The following is a 22,037-nucleotide window of genomic DNA, read 5'->3' on the forward strand; positions in this document are numbered from 1 at the left end:
TTATTACAATATCAGCAGCCTTCAAAGACTTTATGCATTATCTACTCATCATAAACTTTGTTTTAACTCCATTTGAACACGTTACATCCTCCTGTCAACAGCACAGTGGTGGAAAGCAACTAAGTACATTTACTTACTGTACTTAAATACATTTTTTGAGGTACTTGTACTTTACTTGAGTATTTCCATGTTATGCTATTTTACACTTCCACTACATTTCAGAGGAAAATATACTTTTTACTTCATTACATTTATTTGACAGCTGTAGTTACTTTGCAGATGAAGATTAGAAACAATGGATAATATAACAAGCTTTTAAAATACAGCACATTGTTAAAGATGAAACCAGTGGTTTCCAACCTATATGGCTTTTGATGTCTTACAAAAAGCAGCATGTAGTCGCGGTCACATTTCAGATGTCTATGAGTTGTTAACAGCTCCACTAAATAGTGATTTTTCCCTCTGAATGGTTTCATTCCAGTAAATGTCCAAATGATCCAATATTCCACAAAAATCAAAGATTACAGAAAAATTCCAAAAATTGAAAACAGATTTGTGTATCAGAACTTTGTTTTTTCTTCTTTCCTCCGCCATTAATCATCTCTTGATCCCTCAGATTTATCTGGTGACCCTTTGGAGGAGCCCAGTCCCTAGGTTGGGAACCACTGGACCAAACTAGCTAACTGTACATTAAGTAGTTCAAAATAGCTCCACCTCCAGCAGCTACAACAGTAACATGCTGCTTACACACTGATGCTTCAGTATTAATAATCTAATGACGTCATATATAATAATATATCAGTCACAGGGACAAAATGAGTATTTCAATACTTTAAATACATTTTCCTGCCAATACTTATGTACTTTTACTTACTCGAAAAAGCCACAATGTTTACCTGTCCTGCAGTCGCTGTTCTCTACGGTGACACCGACACCTGCCGGTTGCTATGGTATCAGGTGGCGCCCGAGGGGTAGAATATACCAAAGATCGTATATGTGCAGAGTGACTGAAGATACCCAACTCTACCTTTCCCGCTGCTCGCAGGTAGATATTTCTCAATCATTCAATCATGAGCAGATGAGCAGCCACGCTTTCTTACCAGTTTATTGAATTGGAATAACACTGATTTTAATTTAGCCAAAACAAACAAACAAACAAAAAAACATCCTTGCAATAAATTATGTCACAAAACCGGGAATATTGTGGTGCAAGATCAGTATATATACTGTCTTACTGGAAAGAGGAGCAGAGTGAACCCTCTGAGTTTTTGTTCTGGTTCTAATGAAATGTTGGCTAAGTATGTTAAAATCATTAGCCTCTAAAGCATCACTTCTGTAAGTTAAAACGAATAAAAAGAATATTTAACTGAAGAAACACAATAGTAATTTAATCTGCAATAGACTTCATCTCTCTATGGCTGTAGGGCATATCACTCATTCAATGTCACATTTTAAAGAAAGCAGGCTACCATCAACATGTTAAAACTCATCATTTTACATTTTATGAGATGATACACCTCAACCTAATTACCCCTAAATTGATGTAAACAATCATGCAGGAGCAGCACCTTTAACTTCCCTTTAATTACATACTTGCCTCACCTTTAACTCCATAAGAAATCTTCAGTTTGGTCTTCCTCAACAATGCATTTTAAATGGTTATATGATGTGCTATGGTCATATGATGGGTTATGAAGCCTAACATGCAATGAAAAACTGGTTTCAAAAAAATCTAAAAATCAAAATTAAATGACACACAGACAATTTAAAAACAGACAACACCTTTATTTTCAACACATTTTAAATCTTATAAAACAGCACAGTAAATAATCTACCAAAGCTTTTTTTTTCTTCTTTTTAATAGTCATGATCACAAAGCCACAAGCTTTCAATATAATACTGCAGTTTTTATTCTAGAAACTAGTATTGCAGGAGTCTGTTATCGTGTGAAGTTAACAAGTCATGTCTGTCTTGTCAGTTTGTGTTCACACATAACATGATGAACTGAGGAGAGCACTGCAGGCGAGCAGCTACAGCATCGTATAACATTCACAGGCCTCTGAAACGCACAGAGAAACCCAGTGCTGACACACAGCTATGGTTTAAAAATGTAGTGTGTGATTGGTATTGGTAACTAACACTTAAAGGATAATAACAGTGTTGTTTGTAGTTACAGCACATTTTCTACTGCACCTTCTAGTGTCTACATCTATTTTAACTCTCCGCACTCCACCTCCATTGTCCTGTTTGTTTGATTTCTGTCATTTTAAAAATTCACATGAAAAAAACAAAAAAACTGTTGCCTTGGCTGAAACAGTCAATCTAGATGATTGGCACAAGCTTAAAAGAAAACACCTGTATTATCCTTTAAAAATGAGCAGATAGCACAGTCCATCTCTGCACAGCAGTATGAGAGCCAATCTCCATGCAATGTTCTGTAGATTCTACCGTCTCAAGACACCTCAAGACTAAAGTTTCTGTTTTTATCTTCGACCTAAAAGTATGATATTAAAACAGGGATGTCAGTGGCAAAACCAGTTCACAGGCATAGGTTCACGAGGCACTGAGCTGTCTTATTTAGCTGCCAGTGTAGCTATTGGGGTTATGGTAAACGGCAAAAGGAAAAGATGGCACCAAACAGTCCAATCTCATGTGAGCAGTGAAGGTTAAGATGGCAGTGGAAAGGCATGTATGAAAGGGGCAAATATGAGTATATATTGTATTCAGTAGCACCAAGAGAAAGAGTGTTATGTTTGTGTGTGTGTGTCAGTGTCAGAGGGTCTGCACTATGACGGGATACAGTAGGGACATGTGCTCAGCTCCTCTGATTGGCAGCTTGTGTGTGGTGTAGTAGTGGATGACCTCGGGGATGGTTGAGAAGGGAGGGCTGTTCTCCCCGAGCACGTAGCGTCCGTCTGCAGACTGAGTGAACTTCATATGCATGAAGCCCTTGCAACTCCTGAGAGAGGGAGAGAGAAGGGCGAAGGAGGGATTATTGTTTGCTCATCCGATTTCAATTCAACTAGAATATTAATTGTGATGTTTACAGAACTACACTGGATTGGAATCATAAAAGCTGTTTCAGACCAAATGTTCACAGCGAGACAAAGATATCTTGTGGCAGTGTGTAAGTAACATCATCTGGAAGAGACATGTCAAGTTATTGAAAACGATTAGGGTTCAGAGGTGAGAAAATGACAAAAGTCGGTGCATTGCCAAAAAGGATGTACTGTAATAGGAACTAGCAAGCGGAGACAGTTTTGAGAGTTGACATTTTAACAGTAACTGAATCTCTGCTCCTCCCTTTGATGTAGATCTGTTGAGTTTTTGAAGGTTGTTGTGACAATCATTTGCAAGGGGGCTTGGTAGTCTTTTATCAGAGCGGGCTTTTTATAGAGCTGAGCTTGTATTTATCATCATAACAGCTTAAAGTGAAAAATAAGAGTAAAAATCCTTCACTTTTATTCACAAAACTTGAGTCATTTATCACATTATTTTGACTTACAATTAATCTTGTTAGGGTCCTAGATAACTGTTAGATGTGTTTTGAACAGTGTGTTAAACCTGCAGTGTGGAACTTTTACATATAAATGAATATCCGTTACATTCAAGCCCTTGACAAATGAGTTCACACAACGCTGATTAAGCCTATCACCACCAGATAAATGTCTCTGTATTTCACAGTATACAGAGTTTTTCAATCCTGCGCTGGCCGTTTGGCTGTTAATCGTGCGGCTCTACTAAACTTTCCAAATGCTATCAGGCCGAATGGTTCAAATTCCGATAGTGGAATGAGTCATTTCACAAGGGGTTTTGTTATGCTCAAAACAATTTATCCACCATTTTACAACCCCAACAGTCGGTTACAGCCAGTATGTACTGGCCATCGGGCATACTGGGACAAATACTGGTGGGCTGGTGGAAAAAACATGCTTTTGGGCTGATGAACCGTCAAAACGTATCTGTTTTTACCGACCCTCTCTGTGTGCCTGTCATTCAGGGTATGCATGCCTGTGTCAGGCAATCGCAGCCCAGTGCCCCCCTTTACTCACTGCCAGAAGGGGGAGACAAAAGTCCTGCACTCCAGCTTTAAATATTCTAAACACAGGCCACTTACCTGTGTAATCCTTGAGCTTTCGACCCTATCCCACGGGCTTCTTCAGTGAATTAAATGATTGAATGTACTCACCTCAGTACAGGATTTGGTCAAGTGATAGTATGACTGAATCATATACTGAGGTTATGTGATGACTTAGCAAGTTATATTCACTTGAAGAAGGCTGTGTGATATGGTGGAAAGCTCCAGGTATATGTGGACTGTGTGTTTAGAGTATTTACTCAAGGTATGTATCATGTTTTTAATTCACTGTATGATATTCAATGATTTCGATTGCCTTTGATTGGGGGGCTTTATCAGACAATTTCTGTAACTTTCTGAAATGGACGATCTGACATTAACACCCAATTCACACGGTCACAGGCCGGACAAATACATTGTACAAACGAGTTCTCTTCTAGTGTAACCCAGCCCCTATACTCATCTAAACTGTAGGTATAATCCTGCATTGTTCGATTATTTTATTGATTTATGTTGGCTACACATGAGGGCTTTGAGTTGAGTACAATCCAATCAAATTACTGCGCTTCACTCCTCACTGGTTCAAAAGAGTACAGATGTGAGGATAAAAGCAATTCCCAGTATGTAGATAGTCTTTCTGAAAACAGCTGCTTTCATGCTGATTATTCATAAAGGCTGAGAACACACAGAGAGCAGAGAGGGGGGGGGGGGGGGGGGGGGGGGAGCAACACAGATAATGTGGTTGGGTGGGAAGATTGTGAACAATTAGAAGTTGCTTCAGGGCTCATATCTGAGAGGATTCTCTCACCACCCACAGACCATGACGATACCCAAATGGGACAAAAACTAGATCAGATAATTTTGGAAACAGCGCAGTGCAGTGTGGCACACTGGGGTAGAATTCCCCTTTAAGAAATTGCAGTGATGTTTCAACTTAGGACATTATAAGGGGAATGTGTATGTTCTCATCCAGTACAGATATAAGATGTCAGTATTGGCCCAGTATGTGCGGTAAATGACACAAGAAAGTGAGCCGTGTCTACCTGAGTGAGAGCGAGTAGTCGTTCCGGCAGGACTGGCTGTTCCTCACCAGGTAGGAGTTCTCCTTGCACAGAGTCAGTAGAGTCTCTGCCTCTGAACGGCTCAGAGATCCATGGTACCATCTGCAGGTGACCAGCAAATATGAGTAAGGCTGCTACTAACAATCATTTTCATTATGGGTTCATCTGTTGATTCTATTTTCAAGATGCAACCAGCAAAGCAAGTCAAAGGGGCTAAACCTTGCAAAGCTGAGCTGCGTGCCAAGCACAAAAAAATTCAATCCAGTCAACAATTGACTGGGATAATACAATAAGACATAATAAAACTTTAAATTCCTAGTATACAAGTTTACAAGCAACAAAATCTGATTAAGGAGATTAGTAAGTCAGCAATGTGAAATTGAAACTTGTGTAGGAGACAAACAATCACTGCTACCCAATTGAAATGGGGAAACACTATATTAAGATAGCAGATGTCCACTTACACTTGGCTCTCTAGTGGCAGAAATGGATCCACTCTCTCTCCCAAGAGAGAAGGTGTGTCACCAACCAGACGGAGTGTAGTCGAGTCTGCTGTGGTAGATGTAGTGCCCGTCTTGGGAAGCCTGGTTTGTTCTGTCTGAGCCCGTGAACGCTCCCTTTCTGCCCCTTCGAACTGAACTATGGACATAAAGAGAGGAACATCATATTAGTTAAAAAAAACAACAAAAAAAAACCAAGCTCAAGACACATTTGTTACAGGAATACACTTATGAGAAACACCAATTTACCTGCTAGAGCTTTAGAGATGTTGTCCTTCTTCCACTCCCAGGGCTGGTCATATTCATCAGCTGGCCTCTCGTCATCCTGAGGCAGCCTGCTCTCCCTGCTGTCTACCAGGAGAAGACCACCCTCGACCCTCTGGGGTTGCTGCTGTGCTGTTGGAGCAGCTCGGATGTGGTGACGAGTCCTCTCCTCGTATGGGTTATCATATAACTGGGCACCATCTCCACTCCCAGACCTGTTCGTAATCACTCTGTGTTGCATTTCTACAGAGGAAAAAAACACACAAAGTAAATTAATTTCTGCAAAAATTAAAATAAGCAGTAAAATAAGCTATAAAGAGTGTGATTAGTTTGCAAAAACTTTGCTTAAAATTGAAAATATGGTACCAGAAAATTCAAATTTGGAGCAATGGGGTAATGAAAAGCAAAAGATCCTTGTCTGATATTTGTTCTTACTGTAACCAAGCACAGTTACCTCAAAGTTTATTATTTGTAGATTGAAGATTAATGTGATGTCTTACTCAGTAAGGATTACTGCTTTGACTTTGTTGGATTTTCATGATTTTTTAAAAAAAAAAAAAAAAACATAGCTGAGAAGTGACATTTAGAAGGCACAGAAACTGCAATTGATGAGAAATGTCACTGTATGTGACCCTTTATGTAAACAATACCATTTAATTAAGAGCCGACTGACTTGTGAGATATAAATGTCTAATTATAAACCTGAAATGATCCGTTGAGCCTCAAATGGCTCCATGTAGCTGCAGCAGTCTGTTGGCGCAGCTTTGGGCTCCCAGTTTGGTCGTGGTCTTGGGTCTGGACGGGCATCAAATGGGTCAGAGTAATCTGTATCAGCGTCTGACGCTGCTGGGGCAGAGGGAACCACCTTGAGAGGGAGAGAGAAACAACAGGCGTCAAACAAATTAGATGGGACAACGTGATGGACTGCAGGGAAGACTGTGTCAGAATGTGTGTTTGTTTATTTATGCGTGTGAGAGATTGAGTGAATGAGACTGAACACAAGGGTAAAGGAGAAACATCAAGGAAAATGAAGCAGAACACAAATAAAAACAGTTCTTACAGGTTCCTCTTGAATAGTCACAGGACTAAGGGGGACTTTACAGCGACCAAACTCCTGAGAATCCACTTTAATTAGTCTGTGTTTGGGGGACACCAATTTAACCTGGACAATCAGATATGGAAACAACAGGCTTTCAGTATTAATTCAAACATGACTTCAATATGTATCAGCCATAATGTGTTCACAAGGAGGAATCAAAGGGAGATCTAGGAGAAAAAACATTCTATATTATCCAGCAATAAAATTATCTAGGGAGACAGGGTATCTGGCATATAATAGACACATAATTTACGTATACATAACTGCAAAAACATGCATGTCATACCTCCACACCATTAGGCAGCCCTGAACCAAATGCAGGGAATGAGGGGAGGCTCACTGTTGCACTACAGGAGCTGAAACCACCATTGTGGAGCTCCTTATCAGAGCACTGGTACGGGTCCTCAAAATCCAGCTCTTTCTGAGCTCTGTAGGCCCTCAAAATTTCACTCTCACTGTAATCTGGCCTCGGGGGCTGTGGAGGGTCACGCCTGTTGCCAAAGTTTAGGTAGTCCTTCAGCCACTTTGCCATGGATCTGGGAACAAAATGACAGATCGAGCAGGATGCTTTAGGGTGGCATAGTTAGAGAACTAAATTTATTAAATCTTTCACCTGTTAATTTATTTTTATAATGTTAGTCAAACTTAAGATCAGCTTAAATTTTCTGTTTCACCTTATATATTGAAAACATTAGGTTTAATGGCACTTGATCAGACCGAGAAAGCTATTTTAAAACATCGCTGTTGACTCTGGTGTCTTGCCATGGCCATTTTAACATTTAAACATTGACACTAAACTATATGCAAAATAAATGGAGACACCTACAGTCTAATGTGGCTGAAATCCTAGATGGATCAGAGATAAATTAATATCAATATCAGCCAATTGACAATCCAGTAGCCTTGAGAAGGGACACTTATTATTTCAGTAGGGCTGCAACAAAGGATTGTTTTCATCATCGAGTAATCTGACTATATCTGATTATATTCTGGATCAATCAATTGCTCTATAAACTGTTAGAATACAGTTATATAGTAATTTCCTACGCCCGGGTTTCGCTTGTTTTTCCAACACAAAAAGATCTCCAGTCCACCATCACATAAGACAAAGGAAAGCAGCAAACCCTCACAATAGTGAAGCTGGAACATGGAAATGTTTGGTAGTTTTACTTGAAAAATTACGTACACGATTATGATCGACTACTTGTTCCAGATGTAAACAAAAAGAGGGCTATAAATTAGTATGATTAGTAGTAGTACAGTTATTAGTATGAGTATTTACGTTAGTATGTTTACTTTGGCTAATATTAACTTGTTGGAGTTGTTAACCCCCCTCCAAAGATTGAACTGTGGCCTGCAGAAAAAGATATTGACATTAGAAAAAATAATCAACAGGTCCAACGAAAACACCAGCTTGTAAAGTTTGATGACTTTTCATCAGTGGTAAAGCAGAAATTGGGTTTTGTTTATGCTAACCAGCTAGCTTGCTAAATCCAATCACAGAAACCAATCACAACTGCTTGTTGGCATTATTTTAGGATTTCAATCAATCGCTTATCGATAACAGTTGATTTAAAGATAGCGTCTACTTCCAAAATATCAGCACCAAGCTAATAGACCAATCTTGCTGTTGATAATATTACTTATTTAACAAAGTTAAGACTCTTTCAGTCACCGCTCTGTCAATACGCCAAAGCTAAGTTAGCCCAGTTAGCTAGATACCCGCAGCTAACGTCGAAGCGTCTCAACCGATAGTTAACTTGTAAAGGCTCACCCTCTTTCTTTGCATTGGCGGTTCCCCGTTAGACTTAAATATCTTTCTGGTTACCATCCAGCGTTTCGTTATAACGTTGTCTGTTCTAAAAAGAAAACATTGTTGCCCGTGAAATCCGTCCGGCTGCTTCTGAGACAAGCAGGTCCGACAGCTAATGTTAGCTGGACCAGACTGTAGAGCAGACGGTCCCCGACACAACACTCGCTGGCTTAAAGGGGAGTAGAGACATATTTTTAGTGGGTCGACCTTAATATAGATGGATAGATAAGATCAGAATCTGCTTATTAGCCAAGTATGCAGACATGCAGTGAGTTTGTCTTGGTGTTAGCTCCCACAAACGCACCACAGAAGGATAAAGATATAACAAGAGTAAGGTAGTGATGAGGGAAATTAAGTTTTCTGAAACGCTGAGTCAATATGAAACAATTTCATTAAATATGGGTCACTGTTTCGATGTATTTGATATTTTCAAAATGGCGACATCTGCTGGGCAAGTATTGGTATTGTATGCCTGAATTAAATCTGAGACAGGGATGAAACAGATTATAAGTGGTTTTACTGCTTTCATTATTGTTAATTTGTTCAGATTGACTGCTCTGACATTTTATAGACCAAACAACTAATCGATTAATTGAGAGAATAATCGATAGATTAATAAAAAATAATTGTTATTTGCAGCCCTACTTGGCTGTGAGGCAGCTTCTCGTATCAGGAAAAGATAAGGTGAGTAACGTACACAAGTGATCATGCTAATTAAGATAATGTTCAAATTAATAATATAAAGTTTGAACCTCTACAGCTCCATAACTGGGCAGACTCCATCTGCTGATGAAGACTGTGTAATATACTTGAAAGCCTCAGAACAAGTGGATCTTGAGACTGTTTTGTCATTAAGGACAGAACAGTTTGTTCTTGACCTTGTACAGTAGGTCTCTTGAAAGTAGTCAAGATCACCTTTAAAGCTGTCATAGTATAACAAAAAAAAAAAAAAAACCCATTATTTTGATATCAGTATTATATGAATTCATCTATATATCCCACCTTTAATATAACACAACATTTTCACAAGGAATTCGCCTCGCTCCCATTTTTCAAATAGATCAAACAAATGTTGAATTACATAAAATCGACATTATGAACTCAGTAAAATATCAAATTTCCACTGTTTTCAATAAGCTCTTTCATACATTTATAATACCCCAAATAGTTTGTAGTTATAGTCATATTCTTGCTTTTCTAATCTTCAGCACAAAACTATGAGAACTAAGTATTCGGATCCCACTATTACAATTGTTTGTATGTGTATGATGTCAAAGCATTTCAAGGACAAAGAGTTAAAGCAAAACAGATTTTAATAAACACTAAAATATACATTAAAGGACAGTGTTGTTTCACTGGATATGGACAGCAGACAAAACTATCCCTGCTAATGGCTGCCCACCAACATGTTGATTTGTAATAATTTGCTTCTGTACAGGATTGCAATAAGGTCCATATATCATATATTCCTTTCTGCATCATTCATACAATGGTGTGTCAATCACTCAAGTCAAAATCCATCCCAAGCATCATTCTCTCATTCGCTGTCATTGCTGTCGCTGTCTGAATACATCCCCAGCAGGCTGAGAGATGATGAGCCGTTCTGTGTGGTTACAGGCTTTGAAGCATTAGTGGAGCCAGCAGTCGATGCCTTTGAATCTGTAAAACAAGAAACAGGATGACTGTCTTCTAAATCATATGCTGACCTTTCGTTAATAATATGAACAAGCAGCTAAAGTCAGTTGTGTGTCCCAAAAACTAGAGATCCTAAACAAGCCATCATGTAAAACTGTGAGAGACACTGATGTGTTACCTGATCGTGAGGAGAGAGCAGCAGGCGCAGCCACTGGACTGGGTTTGTTTACAGCTGCTGCTGGTTTCTTTCGTACGACCAGGGATCCTAGTGCCCCACCACCGCCCAGTGTCCCCACACTCCTCTCCCAGCTCTCCACCTTGGCCCTCTTCACTCCTCCAGCTGAGGTTCCCTGTGAAACACAGCAAGAGACAATCTTCTTTACTCTCCTCACACCATCTTTAAGTTGTTGTGTTTCAGCATCCAGACTGAAAGACTACTATTGGATGGACTGCCATGAAATTTTGTACAGACATTCATGGTTCCCTGCTGACTTGTTATGACTCGTAATCCCTGACTTTTCATCTAGTGCCATTAGCAGATCAAAATTTTCACTTACCCAGTGAAACATCTCAAAATCTGGCTCCAATTTGGCTCAAATGCTCACAAAGCTTACATGGGTGTAGGGTATACTAACACTTCACATACTGTTTCTTATGAAAGTCCTAAACTATGTAAGAAAAATGACATTGGCAAATGGGAAGTATACACAACAAGACAAATTATCTGCATTTTATATCACTCATCCTGCAAGATTTTTGTCTCTTTATGCAGTGAAAATAAGATATTTCCCTATATTGAACACACTAGCATTTTAAAGTCCTTGAAATTTAATTTTAACTTTTCCATACTTTTGTGGGACCTGAGGATAGTTTCTATGGTTACCTGAAATTTCTAAAAACAACCAATATTGTTCCATATAGGAATCCGACAATCTGGCACTCAAACAAACCTTGACAAAGATTTGCAAATGCCATTCGCACCGAATTATTTGCACAGCATTTGATCAGGGACACACACTTCGTTGAATATCATATGTACCTGTGCCTCTGTGGGTTTGTCAGTGGTGAGAATGTCTGTTGGTTTGTCTGTGCTGGACCTCTGTGACTGTGTACTGCTGCTCTCCTCCTCGCTCTCAGAATCACTGTCTCTGAGTCTTTTCACAAGGACACGATCCAACATCTCTCTGTGAAACAAGTGACACATTCAGTTTTGAGTTTTTAGTGACTATAAGACGAGTTAACCTTGATTACGAGAAGAATACACATGACGGATAAAACTTAATTAGACACGTAGGCACAGATCACACTCACTTTGTTTCTCTCTCATCCTCTTCTTTCTCCCTTTCCTTCTCCCTCTTCTCCAGCTCTCTGTACTTGTCGATCATTCCCTCGAAATCCACCTGAGCCTGTCTCTGGTTCAGCTCCTTCAGCTCCTGGAGGTTTTCCAAAACCTCCATCTCCATCTTGGAATCCCGTGTGCGGTTCTCCAACACCTGGTAGATGAGTGGGAAACGATCAACTCCTCGTTCCCCAAGCCCGGATACAGCTCAATAACAGTAGCTGACGTTTACACACTGACCTTCATGGGGTTGTTCAGTTCCTCCTCTTCCCTCTCCTGCTGGATTCTTTTCTCTTCTTCCTCAATAAGTTTCTCTGCTTGGAAGTTTCGTGTCGCACCGTGCTCCATGGAGTAGTCTGTGTTCTCTGGGTCGGTCTGTAGTCACAACATGAAGATCATTCAGACATTAAACTGACACAGTTCTATATTTAACTTTGTCCTATTTCAATAAATGACACTATAAGATTCAAGATTCAAGAGACTTTATTGCCATTTGCACAAGGACAGGATACATGAACATTGGAGTTTTTGTATGGTTCACTCAGTCAGGTTAAAAAAACAAAAACAAATTTACAATAAATTAAAATTGGATTGAATTTTTAAAACAGATCCGAGCATCTGATCCGAAGTCTGAGAGATGATACATCGTTTACAACAGTTATTAACAGCACTCTTTACAGCTTCTAATGATGTAATGACGCAGCAGTTGGAAAGAGGTGTTGCACATTGGGAGAAGCAGAGAATTAAATACTCACCTTAAACGTAATCTCAGCAAGACAACGAGTACATTTGATGTAGAAACGGAAGATGGGCAGTCCCATGTACAGTTCATTCTGAACAGTCTCCTTTCTTGCATTGAACTTCTTTCCCTTATAGATGTACTCACCACATGTTTTACACCTGCAAACAAACAGAGAGGCAACACTAATGACACCACAGCCACAGGATTAATTCCAGTAATCACCAAGAGGTCACAAAGACATACAGTAGTTATTGCATTGTAGCATTACTGGGATCCACCAAGAGAGCTCAAGAGGAGCTTTACTTTCTCTGACAACTTGTCAAACACAGAGACAACATTTACTCATTCAGTTTTATAATGTATTTAAATAAAGAATATCCTCCATCTCAGTGGTGTATGGAAGCACAACCAACCACATGATGAATTGTATTATGATTCTACCAAGATTAAAGATGCCTGCAGGTGGGATCGAACCATGACTCAGAGAAGAACATCATAAATAACATTTTAAATAACACTTGCAGCTCTGACATTTGAAAGACAGCAATATGAAAGACAGCTGGCGTAGTTTAGCATGATGGTACATAATAAAAATATTAATCATGATTTATCTTAAATCAAATCCTCTAGCCCAAAGATGTGTATATTGTTAGTTCAGCAATCACACGATGAAAAAAATGGTTTCCCTACACTCTATGAAAATTATATCCAGAATCCAACCCCTCAGACACTTTGAACATGGTGCAACATGTTTTAACAGTTAAAACAGGACGTTACTACATTGTTACAAGAGCAAATATAATCAAGTAATTGCCTGACACGGCTTTAGGGCTGGGTGTCAAACCTCAACACTGTACATATCGAAATGTGTGTATGTATGACCGAGTATGAAAACTGTCAGACTCCTCTTTATTTATTCACACAGTTTCTAATTTACACCACAATTTTGTCTGTGTTTTTGTCTTGTGCAACTGCTTGTGCTTAGACAAACATTTAACATTTGAGAATTTTGGCTTATTTTGTTAAAAGTAACACCTGCTCTCTCAAATGCGGACACATCACCTCAACTGAGCCTTATTATTTCTGAGCAAAAAAGAAAAAAAATATATTATACATCGCTAACCCTGCCCCCCCTCTCCTCTTTTCTGGACCACAACATAACTCAAATATGCTGCTCAGAGGATATATGACATTTCCACAGTACTACTACTAGAGCTACAACAATTAGTCAATTAATTGATTAGTTGCCAACCATTCAATTAATCACAAACTATTTTGGATCGTCAATTGATCATTTTGAGTAATTTTTAAAGAAGAAAATGTCCAAATTCTCTGTCTGATTCCAGCTTCTCAAATATGAGTATTTTCTGGTTTCTTTAGTCCTCTATGATAGAAAACTCATTATAGTTGGGTTGTCGACTACTGTGGACAAAACATGACATTTGAGGGCTTTGGGAAACAGTCATTGACATTGTTCACCATCTTCTGACATTTTATGGACCAAACAACAAATCAATTAACCTCGAAAATAATCAACAGATTGATTGATAATGAAAATAATTGTTAGTTGCAGCTCTAACTTCTACTTTTGCACAGTACTGTGTTGTAACACTTATGTTGTTTATGTTTACGTATTGCAAAGAGCTCATTAAACAGCGTGTTAAAAACTCGATCCAGCATGATGAAAGGTGAATGCTGAAACACTCACTGACACACATGTATTAGACAGACGTACCTCATGTTGAACGGAGCCATCAATCTGACCACATACTGTCGATCTTTGGGGAGTTTAAGTTTGGGGATTTTGGATGGATCAAAATCCGGAGGGTAGTATTTCTGCAAAGGAGAAAGCGCACATGTGAATTGACTCAAACGTTACTAAAAAGTCTGAACTTAAAACAAAACTACCTAAGGCAATGTGACCAATAAAGTATGATTTGATGACACATGATGTGTTTTAGAAGTCAATATGAGCAGTTAAAACATTGTATAGTGATGAACACGACCTCACTACTTTAACTTATAGCTAACGGCTAACGTTAGCATGCTTTATTTCTTTAGCTCATACGCCACCGTTGACTATTTTAAACTACCCTACAAGAAGTACACCGTTGGAGGTCATATACTTACATTCAATACTTTTCTTTCAGACATTGTTGCTTTTGTTGTAAACTAAACGTGGAAAACAAACCGCTGAAAAGCGTAATTCTGTTGGAGGCACTGCTAGCTACTAATCTGCATTGTAAACTTCCGGTTGTCACATTTGTCAGTTTCCGTGCCTCAAAGTGAGTTGCTGCCCCCCTGCGGAACCACTGAGTACCTACGAAAACAAAACAAAACAAAAAATATTATACTCTTTTATTTAATGGCATTGAAGCGTCAAAACTATAATTAAAAATGTAGTATGGAAGAACATAGTTGAAAATTGTCAAAACATTATTAATCATCGTGCATTATTACAAATAAGAATTTTTCTGTGGTAATCTCTCCTTCAACAGGTTTAATTCAATAAAGTTGGAGTTTCTCATCTGATTTTCTTTTCTCATATAAAAACAAATCTGGGGCATGGTAGACACATGATAGCTTCATATTTATTGTATGACATTTTCTTTGAGCAGTTGTGTAAATCAATAGGACAATAAAAAAGGACTCTTTGGTTTATTCTCTAAGAATTTATAAACATAAAAGAATCCGATTGGACCTCAGAGTTAAGAAAAGTCTCATCTGACACATTTGTGGCCAAGAGAACATAATCAACAGTAAGAGGTGATGTTGGATAATATTTCAGGTACTCCATGCTGATAAATTGCAAACTAAAATTCCTCATTAGTTAAACAAGGGTGAAAGTAAAGCTTCTGTCACGGAAGTAACACCATTCCCATGGTAGATATTATAGAGAAATGTATTCACAGTGGAGCATAGATTAAGTTAAAAACATATCACCTTTACAGACTACACTTATGTTACTTATTTCAACACTTCCTTGAACCTGTATCACAATTGTTCCTTTTTTATGGCTTCACTTTACATTTGATGGAAAATGATTGTTTTCTTGTGCATTATTTTATACACATGGTTAGTGGATTATTCCCTCTTCCCTCAACCAATATGTCCTCTTGTTGTTTTGTTTTTATTTTGCCCTCCTTACACCTTGTGGTGGAAACTCAGACAGTGTAAGTAAGACATGAATCACGGTTATGTCAAGATGTTTTGTGTAATTTAAGGTCATCACAACTTTGACATACTAACGAGGGACAGAAAGTCCAGCTCTAAAGATAAGAAAACCTTGTCACCTGCACCTTCTTTGTGAGTGTGTATAGGAAACTGGCTCTAACTAGAGATATTGAAGAACATAGATGCCCCTTTGTGACCTTGTTATTTTCTCTGCTTTTGCATAAAACTCTTGATCTGGTGTAGAACTTAAATACCTTGTGTGTGTTTTGCTTCCTGGTACCAGAATAAACAAATACGTTATGTAAGACAACGGAGACTGGCGAGTTATCATTTTATTCATCAAGCCTCCATGTCACTGAATAAGCAAATGAGTTATCAGTCACTGGGGTATGGTAAAGTTCTTAAATGAGATTTTAATGCATCTGTAATATAATATACTAAAAACTATACAAATCAGCATATTCACCTCCTTATACATGTTTTATTTTATGAATATGTTTTGTTCATTTTTATACACAGACACTCACACACACAAAAAGAGATGAGAATAATTTTTTTCCCATTTATTTAATTCAACCTGAGTGAGTCACAGGCTTTATGTATTTACCACTGCCCTCATTTTGCTGATTTTATTTGACTTTCTCAGGAGACAGCGCAGGATATGATGGTGGAGTAATGGCCTCTCAGGGGTAAAGCAATTTATCAATGACGTGGGGTCCCTGACATGGTTGATGTGCAAACACGAGCCTGCCAGCCACAGATATTGCTTTAGGGGTTGGTTAAGGTTATTCCTACACAAGGAAATTGGATCCTGATTACAGATTGGTGTCAATGTGGGTTAACCTGAGGTCTGATTTCAGTTTTATTGAACAGAGGTGACGTGAGAGGGTTGGTGTTCACAAAGGTTACCCTCCACAGGATGTAAGATGACATTATGTTTTAGATAAAGCTTTATAGCACAATGTCCTTTCTCGTTTGGATTTGACAGATTCAGATTCACAAATCAGTTTGGTCATGTTGCTTTTATGTACTGTATGTGGCGAGTTCTCTGTCTTATTCTGACACATCAAAATGACTCATCAATGAATCAGACATATGTTTACCTGAAAAGCTTAATTTGCATAGAATAGACCACAGATTGTGTCACTTTTTCACCCAAATTCAAATTTTCCCCAATGAGATTTATGGCACAATTGAGGATTTGAAGCTTGAAATAAAGATACCAGATTGACCCCCTCATTCAGCATGCATGGTATGGTAGACACTACTTAATCGAATATGTTTTGTCAATGTAAATTCACCTTTAACCATCCTTCCTCTCATCTGGTCAGGTCCCTTCCTGTTATCAGCCAAAGATACAAAGGTGCTGAGCAGTGTCACCCGTGTCAAAGTTTCCATGAATATTTCAGAGGCTGGCTGATGTCAACAGCAGCTGAAAACCGCCTATAAAGAGGGGGATCTCTATACAGGAGACTTCAGAGACCCTCCAAACATCCAAGGAGCCTTCGCCAATTTCGCACTCTTCTCCACCCACCAAATAGAAGTCTCCTTCTGTTGAGCTTCAGCACCATGGTCAGCGCACGGGCTCTCCTCCTCGCGGCCACCTGCTGCTGCGCCTACCTGTGGCTCGCCCGTGCAGAGGACTCCTCGTTGGAGACGCGCGCGTTGGATTTCCCGCTTAAGACCCAACAGGAGAAAGACCTGGTGAGAAATTTATAAGGGGTAATGGTGTGATATGGGTCAACTGGATGGATGAAGGCCGTTGGTGCTTTGGACGAGAGTCGATAAATCAGGTTTCATTTTTTTCTCTCTCACAATTTTAATCTGTAATTAATTTTTTCTATGCAGATTGACGCTTTGCAAGAAGTTCTGGAAAAGCTGAGGAGCAAAGAGATGCCCTTAGAGAAGAAACTGGGCTGGCTGCCGTCGGTGAGTACACTAAATTAGAAATCATCAATCTGTTTAAAAATATTTGATTCCATTTTCAATAAACCTAATATAATTTGGTTTATAATATCGAGAAACATAGCAAGATCAGACAAGTCTCTAAAACACTTTCTGATAAGCTTTTGAACTTAAAAATCCAAATAAACTTTGTTAGTTTTATAGTTTTATTTGTTTCACACACATAAAGACAAACACATGAATTAAATATAAAAAAGTACTTGTGAGGGTGTGGTAGAAACCTGTAATAGCTTACATGAAAACCACACCCAAAAGACATACAAAAGGTAAAATACTTCATATTTATTGTGCGTAAATTCCTACGTTCAACGGACTGGAACCTAGTAATATACATATGATTTTGTAAATATTCGTCTTCCAAGTTTTATCCAATAATAAGTCTACAATTACAGTACACGTCCACCTTTTCATGACTTTATTTTGTTTTTTATCATTACAGTGTGACGCAGGGGAGCCATGCGCCGTGCGTAAAGGCGCTCGTATCGGCACGCTGTGCAGCTGCCCCCGGGGGACTTCCTGTAACTTTTATGTTCTAAAATGTTTGTGAAGGAAAAAGATAACGAAGGTGCAAGAAACACAAGAGGAAGTGACAGAAAGAGGCTATAATCCCTCCGTAATGTGAGATAAGACGGGGAGGGTCGCTAATGTTCACTGTGTGATAAAAAAGTAAATAAAAGTGCGATGTGGTATGCGATTAATAAAGGACGTCTTTCTTTTATAAACCTGGATTAGGAAATGTTGGAATATTGGTTTTGAATAGGTGTAAAGGTCTGCATGTATCTGTCTCTGTTTTTTTCTCTGATGATTGTGACACAGGGGGAAGTTATTTCTTTTTGATTGTGATATCTTGTAACAGACTTTGAATGTAGTTTTTTGTGATAAATCCAGGTTTTTTCTTTATTATTTTGTTTGTTTTTTTGTTTACGGGAGAAGATGGTTAGTTATCCTAGCACTGGTTTCTAAATACATTTGTATGAGGAGGTCGATAAATAAACCAAATTAAATTCAAATGTGTGTGTGTGTGTGTATGTTCGTGACTCTCTACAATATGAGAGATAGACTTGGCAAATTTGCTCTATAATTAAAAAATGAATACAATAAATAATGTTAGGTCTGCCACAAAAATGAACCACCTGACTTGTAAACATAAACATCACTTGTTGGTTATTTGCTTTAGATTAAATGTGTACCCTATAACACAGAGACAAAAGAAAGACAGAAAGAAATATACTGATTCATTTTACCACGTGTCATCAATAATTCAGCCTCTTCCTACACATTCACTAATGTACGCCTGCATTCCTGAACACCAGCTGTCATCTCTCCACAATAAAAGGCGCTGTCGGGCTTTTTTCAATGACATCACACTCAAGTCTACAACATGGCGTCCAGCCGGGTGCTGGGGAGGGAGGTCCAGGAGGAGCCGAGCCGCGCTGCGACCGTAAACCGCGACTTCTGCCTCCACAAATACTCCTTGCTCATCATTATAGGACGGACGGCTCATATCACACAGACCGGACACATCATTGGGGAGATTGTGCGAGGTACGTTTACTGCAACACGCCTCTTTTACTGCATGACGCTCTATATATGCTGATAAAAAAATATATACATACAGTATATATGATGCCTGCAAGTTCTCGTCGCCTAAATATCCACCGATGATGCTACACTGACCCCACTGCAGTGTTTATGTAATTTTATCCACCCTACTGACCGAGGAGTATGCGTCATCTGGCGATACTCCACCATCAGCATCATCCCTGTGGGCACATTATAATTAAAAGCAGTCTGGAGCGGGTCGTTTGTCTTTTTCCTCAGTAAATCGTTAAGGACGAGCTTCTGGGGAAATGTTGCAGGGCGGCTATTCAGTCAACACAGAGCCACTTGTAAGCGACGTGCCATCAACCATTAACCCTTATCTACAGCAGTAACTGTGGGTATAGACACTGTAGTAAACAGTGTATGGCGTGCTATAATGATGCATTACAGTCTGTGTTGTGCTGTGTGAGTACAGTTTTTGGAGAAGTGTGACTGAGTGCATGAGAGGAAGAACAAACTGTATAGGCGTTATATAGATAAGGGAATAAAACGGAAACACGATAGAAAAGAGATATTCATCACTATCATTAGGCCAATCTGCATTTCGTCACAGTCCTCTGAGAAATATTTGCATCAACTTTTCATGAGCAAAGAGAAACCTCCCTGTTTTTAGCTGTGTCACAATGCATTACTATGCAATCAAATGTGTTTTTTAAAAATGGTTTATGAATTCTCTTCACCCATAAAAGAGCATTTAATCCTTCAGTTTATCTTAAAAAATACACATTTCAATAAACAAGGCTTTCACTGGAGTATGTTCTCGTTTTTCTTCTTCTTTTATGCTATGTCATAGAATTTCTTTTGCAAAAATGACTATAACCCATTCATATTTGAACTTTAACCTGATATAATGTGAAGAAAGAATGAGAAAGAGTTGACTCATGTGACCGTATGACTCTCATGTCTCCAGGTATTCGGTCATGGGACGTGGACTTAAAATCCTGTAACCTAAACCTCTATCTCCAAGAATTTCTCTCCCATCACACAGCAGCGTTCAAGGGTGCAGGTAAGTAACAGTGTATTCATGTGAGTGGTCCTCCTCGCCCATACTCTTTGACCCTTTATCGCCTATAAAACTGCCGTTCCCATGGTAACTCGCCAGCTCGGCCCGTCTGGGGGTCAACAAGGAAGGAAGGAAGGAAAGTGGAGGAGCAGTCGGGTGATTGTTAAACATGGGTGGGTCCTTTGGACAGAAAACAATGGAGACGCACAACCAAGCTGTGCCACCTCTCTCTCTGTATGTGACTTTTTAGTACGCAGAGCCAAAGACAACCAGGCACAGGGAAAATAAGGCAGACAAACATCGGAGTCAGACAGCCCTTGCACTGCTGAGCTGTGAAGTGAGATGATGAACACAGACAAGAACAGACACGTCTCTCTTTAGAGAGCACAAAATGGCAGCCAGAAAGGTTGCATGTATGTGATAAATTCTATACTGTCATGAATTTGTTATTGATACTGTATAGACCTTGTGTTATTTTGGATTGCAGGGTTTTGTAAAATGGAGAGATTTGCCATTTTGTAAAAGATAGAAGATGAAATAAAAAGAAGTGATTGTGAAGAAGTGTTATATCAAACTAACATCCACACTTGTGCATGCCACAGTATCACACTGTCAAACTGGAAAGCATAAACATGTAGACTGTATATGTAAATGTAAATAGCCCTGCTATCCGCTCTGTAGGGCTGTATGTACAGGTGGCACTTTGAGCTAAATGCTAATCGGTACGCTGATATGCTTACAATAACAATGCTAACATGCTATTGGTTAGCAGGTATAATGTTTACCATGTTCATCTTAGTTTAGCATGTTAGTATGCTAACATGTAATAATTAGTGCTAAACATGAATTGCAGCTGAGACTGATGATAAGTGAAAACTTTGACTGTCAGTTAATTGGTTTTGCAGATAGTTCATATACAGTCCCAGTATTGGAAAAATTAAAAATTTGATGAAACGTTAAGGAATAATGAAAGTTAAGGACAGTTTATCCTGATGGAACATATCTGGACCAAATTATCCATCCAGCTGTTGTCGAGACATTTAACTCAAAACCACAAATGTCAACCTCATGTTGATGCGGGAGGAGAAATCAGGGGATCAAAGTCATTAGGATTCATTGTCTGGGTAACATGAATATCTGTACCAAATGTCATGGCAATCCATCTAGTCGGTGTTGAGATATTTCACTAGATAAGTGAAAACATTGCCTTGCTGGTGGCAGTAGGTAACAGTAGGATTCATACTCTGGGAACCATGAACATCTGTAACAAATTTAATGGAAATCCATCCAATAACTATTTCAGTCTGGACCAAAGTGGTGAACTGGCTGACAGTTGCCATCGCTAGAACCACATCACTAGCAGGACTAGAACTGTAATTCAGTGCAACAGCAAGAAAGGAATGGTAATTGCTTTTGCCTGCCTTTGTTTCTGACTTGACATGAAAACAAAGAAACTTTTGTTCATACTCGAGTTGTTATTTTCCAGTAGGCTGTGTTCGGCTCTGTAACATCAGATGTTCATTCAGTTCCCCTCAGAATGGATTTCCACTGCAGATTGCATAAACATGACATCTCATCCTGAGACAGTCGCCCTGACTCAGCTGTTCCCCTCTTCTTCCTTCCTCTTTTTCGGTCAGGGAATTCCTCACCTACCCAGTTATCCTACTTTACTTTCTCTTTGACTTCTCTGAGTTCCCCTTCTATTTATTTCTGGCCTCTCGCTTACTTGTTCGGATCCTTCAGCTTGTTTCCTAACTTCCTC

The 22,037-nt window shown here is 39.0% G+C and overlaps 3 protein-coding genes across 3 annotated transcripts; 1 reads left to right on the top strand and 2 right to left on the bottom strand.

Moving 5' to 3' along the window:
* Positions 1 to 1,764: 1,764 nt before the first annotated feature.
* On the bottom strand, positions 1,765 to 9,089 carry LOC122998167 (SH2 domain-containing adapter protein F-like). The gene is made up of 8 exons (XM_044374899.1): positions 8,777 to 9,089; positions 7,289 to 7,538; positions 6,964 to 7,065; positions 6,606 to 6,768; positions 5,889 to 6,146; positions 5,604 to 5,778; positions 5,122 to 5,241; positions 1,765 to 2,959 (listed from the first exon to the last, which is right to left on the bottom strand). The coding sequence occupies exons 2-8, from the start codon at positions 7,532 to 7,534 to the stop codon at positions 2,773 to 2,775; spliced, it is 1,251 nt and encodes a 416-aa protein (XP_044230834.1). The 5' UTR covers positions 7,535 to 7,538; positions 8,777 to 9,089; the 3' UTR covers positions 1,765 to 2,772.
* Positions 9,090 to 10,110: 1,021 nt separating this feature from the next.
* yju2 (YJU2 splicing factor homolog) lies at positions 10,111 to 14,801 on the bottom strand. Its single transcript, XM_044374909.1, has 8 exons — positions 14,662 to 14,801; positions 14,267 to 14,367; positions 12,545 to 12,689; positions 12,030 to 12,164; positions 11,762 to 11,943; positions 11,490 to 11,634; positions 10,629 to 10,800; positions 10,111 to 10,474 (listed from the first exon to the last, which is right to left on the bottom strand). Exons 1-8 carry the CDS (start codon positions 14,683 to 14,685, stop codon positions 10,353 to 10,355), a joined length of 1,026 nt encoding a protein of 341 aa, XP_044230844.1. The 5' UTR covers positions 14,686 to 14,801; the 3' UTR covers positions 10,111 to 10,352.
* Positions 14,802 to 17,026: 2,225 nt separating this feature from the next.
* Positions 17,027 to 18,674, top strand: LOC122998187 (cocaine- and amphetamine-regulated transcript protein-like). Its single transcript, XM_044374919.1, has 3 exons — positions 17,027 to 17,409; positions 17,554 to 17,634; positions 18,110 to 18,674. The coding sequence occupies exons 1-3, from the start codon at positions 17,275 to 17,277 to the stop codon at positions 18,215 to 18,217; spliced, it is 324 nt and encodes a 107-aa protein (XP_044230854.1). The 5' UTR covers positions 17,027 to 17,274; the 3' UTR covers positions 18,218 to 18,674.
* Positions 18,675 to 22,037: the final 3,363 nt, after the last annotated feature.

The sequence above is a fragment of the Thunnus albacares genome, chromosome 15, assembly GCF_914725855.1.
Source record: "Thunnus albacares chromosome 15, fThuAlb1.1, whole genome shotgun sequence".
Lineage (NCBI taxonomy): Eukaryota > Metazoa > Chordata > Actinopteri > Scombriformes > Scombridae > Thunnus > Thunnus albacares.

Coding starts and splice junctions, on each gene's coding strand:
- LOC122998187 (XM_044374919.1), top strand. CDS start 17,275: ATGGTCAGCGCACGGGCTCTCCTCCTCGCGGCCACCTGCTGCTGCGCC. Junction 17,410..17,553: donor CCCAACAGGAGAAAGACCTG/GTGAGAAATTTA, acceptor TTTTCTATGCAG/ATTGACGCTTTGCAAGAAGT. Junction 17,635..18,109: donor AACTGGGCTGGCTGCCGTCG/GTGAGTACACTA, acceptor TTATCATTACAG/TGTGACGCAGGGGAGCCATG.
- LOC122998167 (XM_044374899.1), bottom strand. CDS start 7,534: ATGGCAAAGTGGCTGAAGGACTACCTAAACTTTGGCAACAGGCGTGAC. Junction 7,066..7,288: donor GGCTGCCTAATGGTGTGGAG/GTATGACATGCA, acceptor CTGATTGTCCAG/GTTAAATTGGTGTCCCCCAA. Junction 6,769..6,963: donor TGACTATTCAAGAGGAACCT/GTAAGAACTGTT, acceptor CTCCCTCTCAAG/GTGGTTCCCTCTGCCCCAGC.
- yju2 (XM_044374909.1), bottom strand. CDS start 14,685: ATGTCTGAAAGAAAAGTATTGAAT. Junction 14,368..14,661: donor CTGAAAGAAAAGTATTGAAT/GTAAGTATATGA, acceptor TCTCCTTTGCAG/AAATACTACCCTCCGGATTT. Junction 11,944..12,029: donor AACTGAACAACCCCATGAAG/GTCAGTGTGTAA, acceptor CTCATCTACCAG/GTGTTGGAGAACCGCACACG.